Source organism: Lontra canadensis, unplaced genomic scaffold (assembly GCF_010015895.1).
Source record: "Lontra canadensis isolate GAN:19392208 unplaced genomic scaffold, GSC_riverotter_1.0 scaffold12, whole genome shotgun sequence".
Lineage (NCBI taxonomy): Eukaryota > Metazoa > Chordata > Mammalia > Carnivora > Mustelidae > Lontra > Lontra canadensis.
Window position 1 is genome coordinate 23,088,981 of NW_022631006.1, and position 14,376 is coordinate 23,103,356.

The 14,376-nt window shown below is 42.1% G+C and overlaps 1 protein-coding gene across 8 annotated transcripts in view; it reads left to right on the plus strand.

Moving 5' to 3' along the window:
* Positions 1-14,376, plus strand: part of MEIS2 (Meis homeobox 2) — a 206,284-nt gene that overhangs the window by 61,929 nt on the left and 129,979 nt on the right. For all 8 annotated transcript variants that reach the window (XM_032856887.1, XM_032856884.1, XM_032856886.1 and 5 more), the window contains one exon: positions 1,328-1,473. In XM_032856887.1, coding sequence (XP_032712778.1) covers positions 1,328-1,473 — 146 coding nt within the window. The remainder of the gene's footprint in view (positions 1-1,327; positions 1,474-14,376) is intronic.

A 14,376-nucleotide genomic window follows, 5' to 3' on the forward strand; every position in this document is an offset into this window, starting at 1 on the left:
GCATTCCCCCGGAAGCTGCAGAGCGTCTAGCTCAGGCTACATTGAGCACAGAGTTTATTGTTTTAGGCTTTCTTGGACAAGGTTTTTACTTAGCATGGGATTTATGGCATTTACTGCTAATGAATGTCTATTCTTAAATTACAAAAACCCCCATCTCAGCGCAATTCCCAGATGTCCTTCCAGGACCCCGGCTTCTTAAACACCAGCAGGGAGCATAAACTCTCCACTTCTCTGTTTTCCTCTTTCGTGTGGCTCCAGGCTAATGATGTGCAAGGAAAACACAGCCATCTATAAAGCCCCAGCACTGTCCCCGTATTCTTCATTTATTTTGCATTTGATTATGCCACAAGTCGGATCTTGTTTCTTTCCTTTTTTTAAAGTTATTAGTTCAAATATTAATGTAGGGATATGGCATATATTGCTGCCCTTGATTGATGCCTTCCCAAAAACAGGAAGACATGCTCGTATGAATTTTAAGAAAGTAGGGGTCCTGCAATGCCTTGCCAGAAGAGTTTTTCAGATACATAATTTAGATGCCCTCCAGGCAGGCTTTCAAGGCATTTTTGCTGGAGGGCAAGAAAAAATAACTATGACTGTTAAAAGTAAATGATTTTTGCTAATGTACAATTAATGCCAGAGAAAGACACAGAAGACGAAGATGTTGATAGAAACTTCTGATTAAGTGAGCACCCTACCTTCATGTACCTCTTTTTTTTTTTTCCTTTTTTTAATGATAATGATCACGATCAGTGGTGCAGAGAGCTAAAAGTTTTCCTGTCATGCAAATGCTGAGTGCAGGGTCATCGGAGGAGTGTGTGAACGTGCGTGCGTGCTTCGGAGGTGACAGTCCTAGGAGGGGCTGAGCAGGCAGTGTGTTATGTGCAATGAACAGTGACACAGTTACTGTCACCTATGCAGGCTGCCTAGAATATATAGACTACAGAACATTTAACTTGATTACCCTACAGTATGTGTTCACTATGGGGATGGGGACGCATTTTCACCAAATGGGTTTTCTGATGGCGGTTTTCCCACATTGGATTCTGTAATTGACAAAGAGCTACTGCCCTGTGTCAAGCACACAATTATAATGGAATTAATGATATGGGCGAGTGTGAGACACACAAAATTAACATTTGAAGAGGGCTGGTTTAATTTTGTCTTTTACATATTTGTGTCTCCAATTATACTTTAATGAAAGAGAATATACCCGCTTAATGGATTTCTCTCAACAAGCTTTGCTGAGCTCATCAGCTGCACGTTGTCGTTGGCCCCCTTTCTGTGTTGTCTCTAATGTATTTTCCTTTTTTTTTTTTTTCCCGACCAGGGGATGGTTTAGACAACAGTGTAGCTTCACCTGGTACAGGTGATGACGACGACCCAGACAAGGACAAAAAACGCCAGAAGAAAAGAGGCATTTTCCCCAAAGTAGCAACAAATATCATGAGAGCATGGCTCTTCCAGCATCTCACAGTAAGTCAAGATGAAAGAGAAAGTTTTGCTTTGCCTGCTGCTAGCATACGGACACAGGTTGATAACCGATTTAAGAAAATAGTGATAAGGTGATTGTTCTCCCTTTCTTGAAATCTGATGACCAGTGGAGCAGTTAAGGTTTTGCCGTCACTACCCACCCTCTAGAAAGGAGGACGTTTTTGTTTTAATAGGCCAGGAATGGACCTTATTCAAAACTGGTCTAGGGCCCTACACGGCATGTATAAGTCAATTTGTTATTTATGCTAAAAGGTATGAGAGTGACTTCAGATAACACCCCTGTGACCAAGGGAAATGGCTGGAAGGAGCTCATGAGTCTGTAAACGCTGCTGATTACACTCTTAACGAAAGCCATCTCCTTCAGGAGGCCAAGAAAAGGGGGTGGGGGGCAGCACCTTGCCCCATGCATGTCCAAGCTCATAGTATCAGGTTCAGCTGTATTTGCGGGAGCCACGTGCAAACGCAGCTCGTGTTTCTGGGACACACACAGAAGGGTCCTAGGTGCTCTAGCGCCTTCGTTTGTAAGGTGTAGATTAGATTATTTTTCAGCTGTTCAAGTCCATTTTCTTATAAGCTCACCCTGTTCCCTTCTGGGGAAAGATAAACTCTGCCACATTTTTAAAGTAACAATGTATCTTTACCCTCTTGTTTGTATTTGCTTTTGTGTGTCCGTGGTTGATTCTAAGGCTCTGGTGATAGGAAAAAAAAAAAAAAAATCATAGTACATTCTCATAGAGGAACCAGGCACTCCTATTTCCCTGTTCGTCTGGAAATTCTGGGAAAACGGTGAAGGTGTCAGAGGTGGTTGCTTGCTATGATATTGTTTTCAGGCTATTCTCTTTAGGCTAATGCTTAAAAATAGAGTACCCCACTGAAAGCTGAAGGTCTTCTTTGATTATCCAACTTGTGTGTTGCCACGCTGAATGACATTAGTTACAGTGTCATGGGTCCAGGACAAGGTTCCAGTTTTATTTATGGTGGTGGCCGCCGCTCTGCTCTTGCCACCGAGCTACAAAGGGCAAAGGGTGGAGTGGTGGCGGGGAGGGCGGAGTGATAAATTCACATTCCTAAATCGGCCATTTTGATGTAAGGACATTAGTAGCAAACTAAGGTGTATCGATCTGGCCTGTGGTGTCAGGATTAGCTGGGAGAACCAACGAGGCTGCCCTGGTGGTGGTTATTCTTGCCTCGCAGCTATGGCCATTTCAAAGGTCAGGGCCCTGCACTGACTCGGCTCAGAGGAATTAGACAGAACATGCGGTCTCTGGGCTGATTACTTAACCAAAGACAAAATAATGAGTCCTAAGCAAATACTGACTAATTGAAAGGGCTGTAAATCCATTACATATTGGTCAGGGATAATCAGGAGTATTTAATCACTTTTATCTATTCAGGAGCACTGAAGCTGCAACAGCAAAGCCTTGAACCTTGCCATGTGGCTATTATTCTCATCATTATCAAAATTACTTCACAGCTGTTCTTTGCTACATCACCTCAGCTGGAGATTTACTAACCTGTAAAATGTTTTTAATTTGGAAGTCGAGTGAGTGTGAGGGGAGGGGCTTCTCGTTTTTTTTTAAAGGAAGGTTCGTTTGGTTAGAGTAGCAAGTTAAGAGGCAGGGTAGGGGCACAGAGATGGCAGGCACCCAGCTCGCTCCCCGCCAGCTCACCTGTTTGGCTTCCTCCCTCTGTCTTCCTTCACGCTCAGCCCTTCTCGGCCAAAGAGAGAGGCTTCAACGGTGGCTTTCCAAGCAGACGTCTCCATGTATTTGCAGTCCCTCAGTAATCGAAGTCAACATCCCAGAACAGCCCAACCTGAGAGAATCAGCTGCTCTGTTTACAAATGAGGAAACTGAGACCCAGGAAGGGAAGTGATTAACTCAAGGTCAAGCTGCCACCAGGACCCAACCCTTCCCGTGCCCCGTACTGTGCTTTTTCCACCCCATTACGGTCACTTTGCTAAAACCCTTATCCCCTTTACGGGTAGTATATAAATCTCACATAGCTTCTGCCACCAGTATGCTCAGCGTTGAGGGGGGATATAGGGAGAGGCCAAGTGCCATCTTCTGTATCTGTTTTTAAAGCTTCCTGCTCCCCCCCGTCTCTCAGAGCAGAGAAGGCTTTGCATCTTTCCCTTCAAGCTGACCCTCTCCTTCACCAGCCATATTCTGGGCCTTGAGTCTCCCATGTTAGGGTCCGGAGCCCTTGCTAGACGTCCTACCTTGTCCTTTCAGTACCTTATCCCCCACCTCCCTGCCCTAGGCTGACCCCACCATGCACTGTGGCCACTGGTGAAAAATGGTGGGTGGCCAGTGATTCTGGGCACCCCTTCTGGCTTTGCCGAGCGGGCGGCTACAAACCCACCACAGCACCCCCCCCCCCCCCCCGCCCCACCATGAGAGTGCTTTCATCTGGTTAAAGGAACTCAAGACTTGGTGCAGAATTCTATGGCCTGCTGAAAAATTTTATTAATGCCTGCCCTTGAAGCAGGGAGAGAAGAATCAAAAAGCCTCAGCCAGCCAGTCGGGAAACCGGCCTTCTGAAGTCAGCACGCCCCTGTACCAGCTGCCCCTCAGTTACGCCCATTAAGTTCTCTGGACCTTCCGTTGTCCCATTTTTCAAACGAGAGGGACACAACGCAGGGTCTCCACACTGTGGGGTCCTTTCCCGCATCCATAGCGCTGGGTTCGCCTCTGGAGCACGTAGCCAGAGCCCCATTCTGTCCCAGCCTCTGGTCATCCTTGCCTCCCTGTCCCCCTTTCTTTTTCACTCTCTGCTGAGTGCTTTATTTTTCCTCTCCCCATGACCTTCTTTCACAACATGCCCCTTTCATTACTTTCTCCCACTGGCTTTGTCTCCCAGTCTTTCCCTCTGCTCCCCTCCCTTGCCCTTTCTGCACCTCCCTTGTATCATAAGAAAATTCTCCTCGGCTTTCTCTTTGAAAAAATTTTCCCTCTTCATCTAGATTTCACCCCAACTGCAGAGAAGAGGTTCAGTCACTTTGATGAGGATGGTCCTGTAAAACTTTTCCTTTCCAGTCTTTAATGAGCCGAAAGATTTACTCAGCTATAATTCCGAGCTCAGAAACCAAGAATAGAGACCCCTCACTAGCGACATGTTAATTTAGACTTTTCTTACGTGCACTAACAGGCATGAGGAAGTCCTTGGAAATAGAGATGCCCACTATATTTTTCTGTCACTTAATTAATTTCAACTTTCAAAGTGAAATGTTGGCTCTAGCTCACTAAAAATAGATGTAGTCTAAATTATTATTTCATGTAAATTTCCTCACAAGCACATGATTCAATGTGCATTCCTCCATTCTTAGTCTCTTTAACATTATTTCAAACTGGTTTGTTCCCTTTTGTGCAGTATGACCTGTTCTTGTATTACAATAATCCCCGATGTACCCTTTTCTCTTTCTTTTTTTTAAAAAGAAGCTAATTGAATTATCTCATTATTTTAATTTGTTAAGCAAATGTATTTTGCATCTCAGGATGTGTTCTTAAAGAAGGGGGCTGCTAAGGCTTTGCCCCCTGAATGGGCCATTGGCCCATTTTGACATTCATGCATTCATTAACTAGCAGAACATAAAAGAACTCTGGTTGTATTTTTTTTTCCAAACACCCAACCAGCATGGAGCAACTTTTTCCAATAAGCCACAGGGGTCTCTCTACATATGTTCTCAACTGCAAGCTATTGTCACCTATTCTGAATACCTCAAAAGGCCTAGAGAAAAAAGAAGCCTACCTCAACAAAGGCCAACTGTAGCAATTGTTAAGTCTTAGTCTCAATATGACAAAAATCATTAACCTTCAGTTTTCTTGGAAGAACAAGTTCCATTACAACTGTAACAGTTAAAACCATCTCAAATTCCTGCATACCACAAGTTTTAGGGAAAAAGGTAATACGCTTGCAGCTGATTGATTGTATTGAAGGAGATATTTAAACTAAACCCAAAGTCGCATTTAAACAATACGAACTATTAGACGAATTCGGGAATTTCTGTATTCAGAGTTAAACACTTTGAATTTAAATTTAATCTGAGGCTAGATAATTCATTTCTGGTTTCTAACTACCAATTTCCAAAGTGTCTTTTAAAAGTCCCCTTTAAAAATCTCATAATAACTTAAAAAATAAACCCATATCTATCTATCTATCCATCTATCTCTAAATTGTGTATATATTTAGAAATTCATCTCCTGGAAATGTTCTATATACAATTCCCCCCCACCCTTCTACTGGTTGATGGCCCTGCCTAGCTCTCAGACTAAGAAAAATAGTGAAGATTGAAGAAAGAATCTGTTGGAAATGTATGTGCTTTTGCTGGAACGTACCCAATGGCAAAAGAACTTAGGGAAATCCTAGGGAAGTATATTCCTTTCACTAACACATGGAGATTATGGTATCATAAAAGTAAGCCTGCCATTACAACTGTTTTTATTTGACTTCAAAGATAGTTAAAGAAAGAAACAGCAAGAAATAATACTGGGGCTAACAGTTTATTCATAACCGTGAAACACTCCTCCACGCCAAGAAGCCCTTAGTGTGTTCAGTTAGGCTCTCAGGCACCTCCACTTGCCACCTTCGAGAGCTTTCTAGTTGTGCTGCAAAGAATATATTTGGTCATGGAATGAAAACAGGAAGTGACATAAACAAAGACACCCCTTGCTCATACCAGTCTCTAACTAAAGGTTTTCTTATTTGAAAACACGGGCCTAAAGCTTGCATGTAGGGGATGTGGGACTTCCTTCAAAGATATGCATGCAGAATCAGAAGCAAATTTACTTTAAAGTGATGTTATATCCTGCAGTGTTCTTGAAACTGCAGGTTCTAAAAACTGTGTCCTTTGTTGCTGGCAAAATGCTTTGTCCCGCTCTAGACCTCTGATGCTGGGGGAGAGCGATGAAGCCTGACATTCACACGTTCAGTTGTTTGGCTCCTTGGCTATTGGAGATTGTTTTATGGGATTTTGCAAGGGTCTCTGGTAAGAAACGTGAGTTTTAAAGTTTATCATCCTGCAGAGACCATGTACCCAGGTTGTGAATAAATAAAGCTCTGTGTTACTGTAGAGATATCTCTTCTCCAGTGAGTTCACTGAGACCACGGGACAGTGAACTTAGTCATCTCATGTTTTTACTCTACCCATGCAGAGGTACACACATAGACACGAGAGACAGACAGATGGAGGAAGACAGAGAGACACGGACTCAGACTATTTTGCTTTTTAACTAGTTCTCTTCATCTTATGTAGACCCAGATGACTTCTTTTCTTAAATGAGATGATCCAGTATTGAAACTAAGAGCTCAGGACCTGGCTTTCTGACTGGGGGAGGTTAGATGAGTCCTACTTGAAGGGAAGCACTAAGTGTCCTTTCATGGGGCTTTCCGGGCATACAATTATACCAGGGTCATGACTATTAGTCATTCATTATCAGGAGCAAAGCAAAACAAAATATAGAGTCTGTAATCTGCTACCCAGATTTTTGATCTTGAGCAGCTGCCCTTTTTAACCTCATCTTCCATATCTGTAGAATGGGGATAATTCTAGAACCAGCTTAGGAGGGTTGTTGCAGGGATTGCCTGAGCTAATATAGAGAATATAGAGCATTCAGTTCAATGCCTGGCTCTTAGAGTAAGGACATAATACCATTCTTATTTTAGTCTAGCTGAATGCCCAGGAGTGGAACTGGGCAGCTAAAGAAACCACTTGCTTGCACGGTCTGTGTGAGATGGGGAGATCAGGTTTTGCCAGACAGGTCCCAGATGCCCTCAGCAGGAGAGAATGTCATCTAAATCGTGCCTTCTAGCTCAGTTATGCTGAATGACAGCATCCGAGGGTCCTGGTGCTAAGGGGAAGCCAGAATATGCTGGTGAGCCTTCTGGGACACGGTGGGAAGTGAAGAAGGAACTGGTTATGGAACGGTTCATAATGGCTCAGCTAGGGCCTACCATTGATAGAGAATGCTCCCTTTTGCTGTAAGAGGTCCAGTATGTGAACAGAATCTAGAGTTTCTGGTTTCTTCAGAGTGTTAAAGTCTAGGCTTCCTGACACACAGCATAGAAGACGGGGTTGGAGCTTTGTAATCCTGGGTAAGCTAGTCAACCTCTGAACCTATTTCCTTATCAAGAAATTAAAATAGTAAATATGTGCCCTCCTTAGCTGGTTGGTTGCTACATCAGATGAGGTAGTCGGTGTGTGACTGGGATTTGCTACACAAACGTTGAGTATCTTGGCTTTCTGGTTGCGTGTTCAGGTTGCTAGCTCCTAAGCTGTAGTAGTCCCTCATGAGATCTCTACCCAAGGATTTCCACTCATTCATATCCGTGGAGGCTCCGATCATTCCTGTCATGAGATCTCTTTCTAAGGGCCTTAATGGTTAACTGAATCAGCATTCCATGAACGTTCATTATTTCTACTTGAAAATTAGTGCCTTTATGATTCTGAGATTGATCTACTTAATACCAATTGCTATAGGCCAAATGAATACCACATACAAAATGTTGGACTTACTTAGGCCGTGAGAGATGGCCTCTCTCACACTCAGGGATCTAGATGAGCCCTGAATACAAGTAGGGCAGAGAAATCCTTCTGTGGAAATGCATATGCAGAACACACAGCTGAAAGTACCAACAGAGAGGACTTCCCACAAACACACAGTACACTGAGGTTGCTCCTAGCTGTAGCCCTTGCATTGTTTTTCTGCTTGCCAGGAGAAAACATCTGTGAATTATTTGAGTGGAACCTTATACTGGGGATCCTCTGAATTGGTGTCATCTCTGTTTAATTTCAGGAAATGATGTCACAATGCATTAAATAACAATGCTGGGTGATTTATTTTCCCACGGACATGCTGTCCTAAGCATTCCTCTTCTCTCGCAATGTTTCCAATTAACTGTAAGCTTGAGTGTTCTTCCTATTTCATAATGATTTTGAGGGGTGGGGGCGGGAGATGGGGGTGGGAAGATTGGTAATTTCAGAGGTTGCTGAGGTTCAGAGCTAATGGTACATCCATCACAACCTTACTGGGACAGGGAGGGTTCTGAACATCGGGGCTGTGATCTTCAGTGTTGACCTACACCAGTGTTAGTTGGTTTTAAAGAATGTCTGAAAAAGAAAGCCTGAATGTTCTGATCCTAGCCGTCCAAAGAGCTACCAGATAATTTTAATAGCGACCTGCATACTGTAGCTTCTGTCTCGATCAAAGTTTCTATGCACTCCCTTCTTCAGTAAAGAATAGAGGACATAAGTCAGTTCTGTGTGCCATCTGTCGTCGTTTTTACAATTTCTCAAATTAAAGAGACAGGCCAAAAATTTAATGTTGTGTTGAATCCTAGAAGCTCCTCTAGAAGAAATAAAATTGCGACTAAATTTACTCTGTCTCCCTTGAGGAAAGGAAAAGAGTTGCATGTTGCTGTGTCATAACATTCCCCTTGGAGTCTCAGTCTGGTGTTTGGGATCAGAGTGTGAGGGATTCTGCATGTAAAGGCTCATGTGTTGGGACTCTGAAGCGAGGTCAAGTCCCCAGTACAGTAGTGGTGGCAATGGCCTTCTGTGGGGGTGCCGAGGTGTGTGGTCTCCTTGATACAAAAACATTTGGTCAAGAGATTTCCAAAGTATATCAAAGAATCCCATTTAAAAAGAAGTTCAGCTGAGATAGATTAGGAAAATTAAGTCCCAGATTATGAGCGACTAGCTGACAGACACATTTTTAAAATGAGCAACTGGGTGAGAAGATTGAAGAATGAAATGCTTATTAAATTACCATCAAAAAGACACTAAAATAATTATTAGCTCAAAGTTTAACACCCAATTTCATAAAATATCACTCTAAGTATAATTGTTTAAAAATACGTTACAGAATTCAAAGAGACGGAGAATGGAGGACCCTTGAATAAAAGAAAATAGAAGGCATGTGCATATCTGAATATTCAGCTATTTAAAACCTCCAAGAATAGAGTGCCATTAAATGCTGTTTAGAGAAACCCGTGAATATTCATTCAGAACCTAGAGAACGGTTCCATTTCTTCATTCCACACAACCATGGTTTGCGAGCGTATTCTGTGGAGAGGCAGTGTTATTGGAACATAAAGACCAGGTTGCCTGGGTCGTGAGACCGCTTGCTGTCCCTCAGCTTTGCTGCAGCAGGACAGAGTCATTAAAGTCATCTTCACACGCAGGACTCATTTTGATGTTGGAGACCGTTGCTGCCCAGATTTCAGATGATGCCCGAAAACGCCCTGCCTTCTCCCTGCTGTCGTCTGTTTTTGCAGTTTGGAACAGATTATGATGTGTAAAGGTGATATCCTGCCCCGCTGCTCCTGTTAAGAAGTAGTGACTTGGGGAGGGGGCATGAGGTTGGTTGAAGGGAATTTGCCTTTAGCACATTAACGGGGAGGTGCCAGGTACCACTTTCTTTAAACTGATTGGCAGCCGTTGTTTACAGTATGCAAAGTAATCATGGGCACCCTTTAAAGGTGTATTATCCTCTTAAAACATAATAGTAATGCCATTTTCATGCTTTTACATTTGCTATTCATATTTTGAACTGCCAAGTCCCAAATCTGCCAGAACTGATTTAAGTTGTTTTTATCTAATAGTGAATAAGTTGTCAAGTCACAATATAATGGCAAATAGTTTTTCTTAAACTATAGTTTTACTTCTCAGTTATAATAGATAACACGAGTATTTGTTGACTCTGACTTGATTGTCCACAAAAAGAAAAATTACAACTCAAGAGATTATTATTGTGGGATTCTGAGATGACAAGAAATGAAGAGAATATTATTCTCTAGTTACTCTGAGCATTATAGAAAATTAACGCGAGCCACTAGTCAGCCCTCCTCCAACCACCCTGCCTCTCAGTTTACTGATAACCAACTTGCCTAGCACGGCCGGATAATGAAGACCCACCCTTCATCCACCAAATCTTGTTGATGTTCTTAATTTAATTTTAATACCTCAGTTTTCACATCATAATATAGACTGATTGATTGATTTACTTATGATCATTCCCCACATTCTGAAGTATTCCAGAATTAATTTTGACTTGGAAATAGCCAACAACTCCATACCTAATAATTTAGGTAAGGATAATCCCATGACTCGGGTCATACTCCAGTTGTAAAATGGCTTATTTCTTAGCCTGAACACATGGTGTGACCCTGTCGTAAGCCGACAATAAACAACCCAAGTATACTGGGGTGGTGTTACACCAGTCTTTTAAAAAGAAAAGAGCTTTAATCAATAGAAGAGATGAATGCTGGATTATTCCCTGTAGGTTTGGTGACATGTTGGAACTCTATAAAAGCAGCCTGATTTTTTTCCCCATGGTGAAAAGTTACAGGTTCCATTTCAGTGTTCCAAGACACCTGCAGGCAGCTCATGAGTGGTTACACTTGTTTTAAACCTTGCCTCACAATGAGTTCTAAAAAAAGAAGAAGAAGAAGTTAAGAAGGCACAGGCTATATGAAATCATTATTTAGTCAATTATAGGCTCAGTTCAGTTTTTGCATTAGTTTCTAGCAAACAATAAGTTCAGAGCTATGTGGCAAATCCCTACATGATGGCACTTTGATGAAGACCCTTCTTTCTGCTTCATCCTGGAGCTTTTATGTTTGCTAGTGAACTGCTTAAGTGATAATCAAGTATGACCAAGTGAAAGGCGTCCGTTTTTAATATGACCTCTGTTATCGGCCTAGGCATCCTTTCAAAAACAGTTTGAAAGTATGTATGTATGTATATAAGTATGTACGCATGTATTTTTGCTGAGCAAGTTTAAAGTGTGATTTGGTTCTCTTTGGTTCTTACAAGCTTGGATTGTCTTGTCAGTGTCTATCCCAAATATGACCCCCACCCCTGCTTATTTAAAATGTGTATGTGATTAGTTAAGTAAACAAGAGGTGCTTAAATTCTTTTGAATCTGTGGTTGCACCTGATTGGATAGAGAGTGGAAATATTTAGAATGAATCAGAGAATCAGTGCTTTGTCTACCTTTTTTTTTTTTTTTAAAGATTTTATTTATTTATTTGACAGAGAGAAAGATCACAAGTAGGCAGAGAGGCAGGCAGAGAGAGAAGGGGAAGCAGGCTCCCTGCTGAGCAGAGAGCCCAATGTGGGGCTCGAGCCCAGGACCCTGAGATCATGACCTGAGCCGAAGCAGTGGCTTAACCTACTGAGCCACCCAGGCACCCCTTTGCCTACCTTTGATAGTGAGCACAAGCTGTTAATTTTTTGTGCTTTGCAAAAACAAACAAACATTTCACGGCAGGGAGAAAGACATTTCTACTGTTGCCAGGAACACGCATAGACACATACCCATACACACACCAGCGACAGCCCAGTTAGGATCAATGTGAAGTTGTTTGAGTAAGATCTTATTCTCAGCTCAACCTTTGGCTCTCTGCGTTATCTTGGGCAAGTCATTTAATTTTCTGAGTGCTGGGTTTTGAGTTGTTTTGAGTTGGCTGAGATTAGGAATAGCCCTTTGAAAAGGACAGAATACTACGAAAGCATAAAATGATATTCATTAATGTCTTCATGTAATCCACCGAAATAATTGATTTGCTCTGTGTTAGCTCCATGAAACTGGAACTTGGATATGGGTGAAATGCTCTTCAGAGGGACTGTACTTGTTTCTTTTGACCTATGTCTGTTTGAAATGAGGAGCAAGTCCTACAGTTAGCATGAGACATACAAGGAGGGCCAAAGACCTTATGGACCATTCATAACTGTGGCATGGTTTATAAGGGCATCATGAGTGAAAGTATTTTTTGAAATTTCATAAACTCACACTTAAGGGAAAGAACTGGCTGAATGATAGCAAAGAAACCTCACAATGAACTTACTCCCGCTTGTACTATTACGGCTTTGGAACAAGCTCCTTGGGGATTTGGATATCTTCGTTCTTTGTCCATAAACTCTTCTATCCTGAGAATTAACCGGTTCACCAGTCTGCCACTTTTCATGCTGGCCAGGCTGATGAGGATGAGCAGCTTTGCATCTCTAAATCCGAGGAGAGACATAGAATTATCTCTGGTCAGCAAGACACTAGTGAGGTTATTTTATTTTCTTTTTTTCCTGAAGATAGTTTCCATCTGGATGCTAAATCAGGCTACTTTTGATTCGACATCCAGAGATTTGTGAATGCTACAGCTCATAACACAGAATCGTATTTGAATAAGCATAGAATATGTATGGGAAAATAGTGAGAAAAGCTTGGAAATGTATATTGAAGCCCTAGGTTTAGACCCCACAACCCAGATATCCAGGTGAGGAATCTCTGTGTAAGTTAGAAATGGTGATACTGTGGTTTGAAAGTTGAGGCTGATCTTTGCAGAAGCAATGCTTGCAATCATGGCATTGGGTAAAGGTAAGGAAGAGAGCACAGAAAGAAGGGGTTGGTGGAGACAGTCTCTTTGAAAACTACTTTTAAAGGGAAGAAGAGAGAAAGTTATGAGCAAAGATAAAGAAATCAGATTAGTAGGAACATAATCAGATCATGTGAAAAAGAGGAGTTTCAAAGCAGAGGAAGTAGATTCTACAGAAAGATCAAGGACAATGATGACTAAAAATAAGCCTTTGGATTTGGCATTTAGGAGTCCTGGTCTACCTTTGAATTCTACAAGCTGAGGAATGAACACGCAAAGCTGGAAGGGAACAAAGGAAGAACAGAGGACAGCGCGTAGGACGGCAGAGTTTAGCAGTGGGGTGGAGCAGGTGAATCAGGTGTTGTGCTAGCGGTGGGAAGGGAGCCAGGCTGTAGGTGTGGAGGGGTGGAGAGGATGACAGTGCATAATGCAGGCTTCCAAAGGAGGAAGCCAGTGAAGGTGGAGGTCAAAGCCCAGGTAGAAAGGTGGGTAGGAGAATAGGAAGAAAGCTGAGGAAATTCGGAAAAGAACTACTCTAACTGGATGAGTGGGAAATGTGGAGAGTGTGATCGGGAGCGAATTAGGAAGCATAGTGGTGCGGTCTGGGATCAAGAGGTCCAGGCTGGAATGGACCCTCTTTGCATCATTTCATCCTTCCCCAGGCAGAGCTCAGGCAACCAGGGGCAGGAGGGGGAAAGCAGACAACAGGGGAAACCTATGCCTAGGTGAGGGGAGAGTTTTAGTTAGAATTCTTGAATGGCTGACTAGTTAAGTCAGAATTCTGATGAGATACTCCTTTTTTGGATCATGACTGAAAAATGAGTCTGTAGTTCATCTGAATAATGAAACAATTAAGAAAAGTCAAGATATTTTTGAAAAAGAAAAACAAAAAGATATTTTTGAAAAAGAAAAATTAGAGAGGCCTTGCCCTGAGTATTAGTAAAATAGATTATAAAGCTGCACAGTACAACGCTGGCTAACATAATAGGCAGAATGATCATTTGAAAAATATAAGAAGGCAAGAGAGAAAAATCTGGCCTCTCTTCCTGGATACCAGAGGGACTGGTAAGGAGGAATCAATCCAAATATGTGGAGAAAGTTATTAATTTTAAAGGCATCACTTTAAATCAATTGAGAAAGAGAAAAAGTAAGTCAATAAGTTTTGTTTTTGTTTTTTGTGTGTTTTTTTTGGTTAATGGTTTAACTATATTTGAAAAAACAACCAGTACTCTCTCCATTGAAGTAAATTCCACATTTAAGAGTTCTTTGTGAAGGGAATATAACTATTTCTTCTAACTTATTTTTTTAGTAAAATCCTTTCAGAGCATACAAACAAAGGAATTATAAAGAAAAATGTGGGCACCTGGGTGGTGCAGTCGGCTGAGTGTCCGACTCTTGGTCTTGGGGATGTGAGATCGAGCCCCGCTTTGGACTCCACGCTCACCACAGAGTCTGCTTGAGATTTTCTTGCCCTCTCCCTCTGACCCTCCCCCTCCTAAAGTAAATAAATGAATC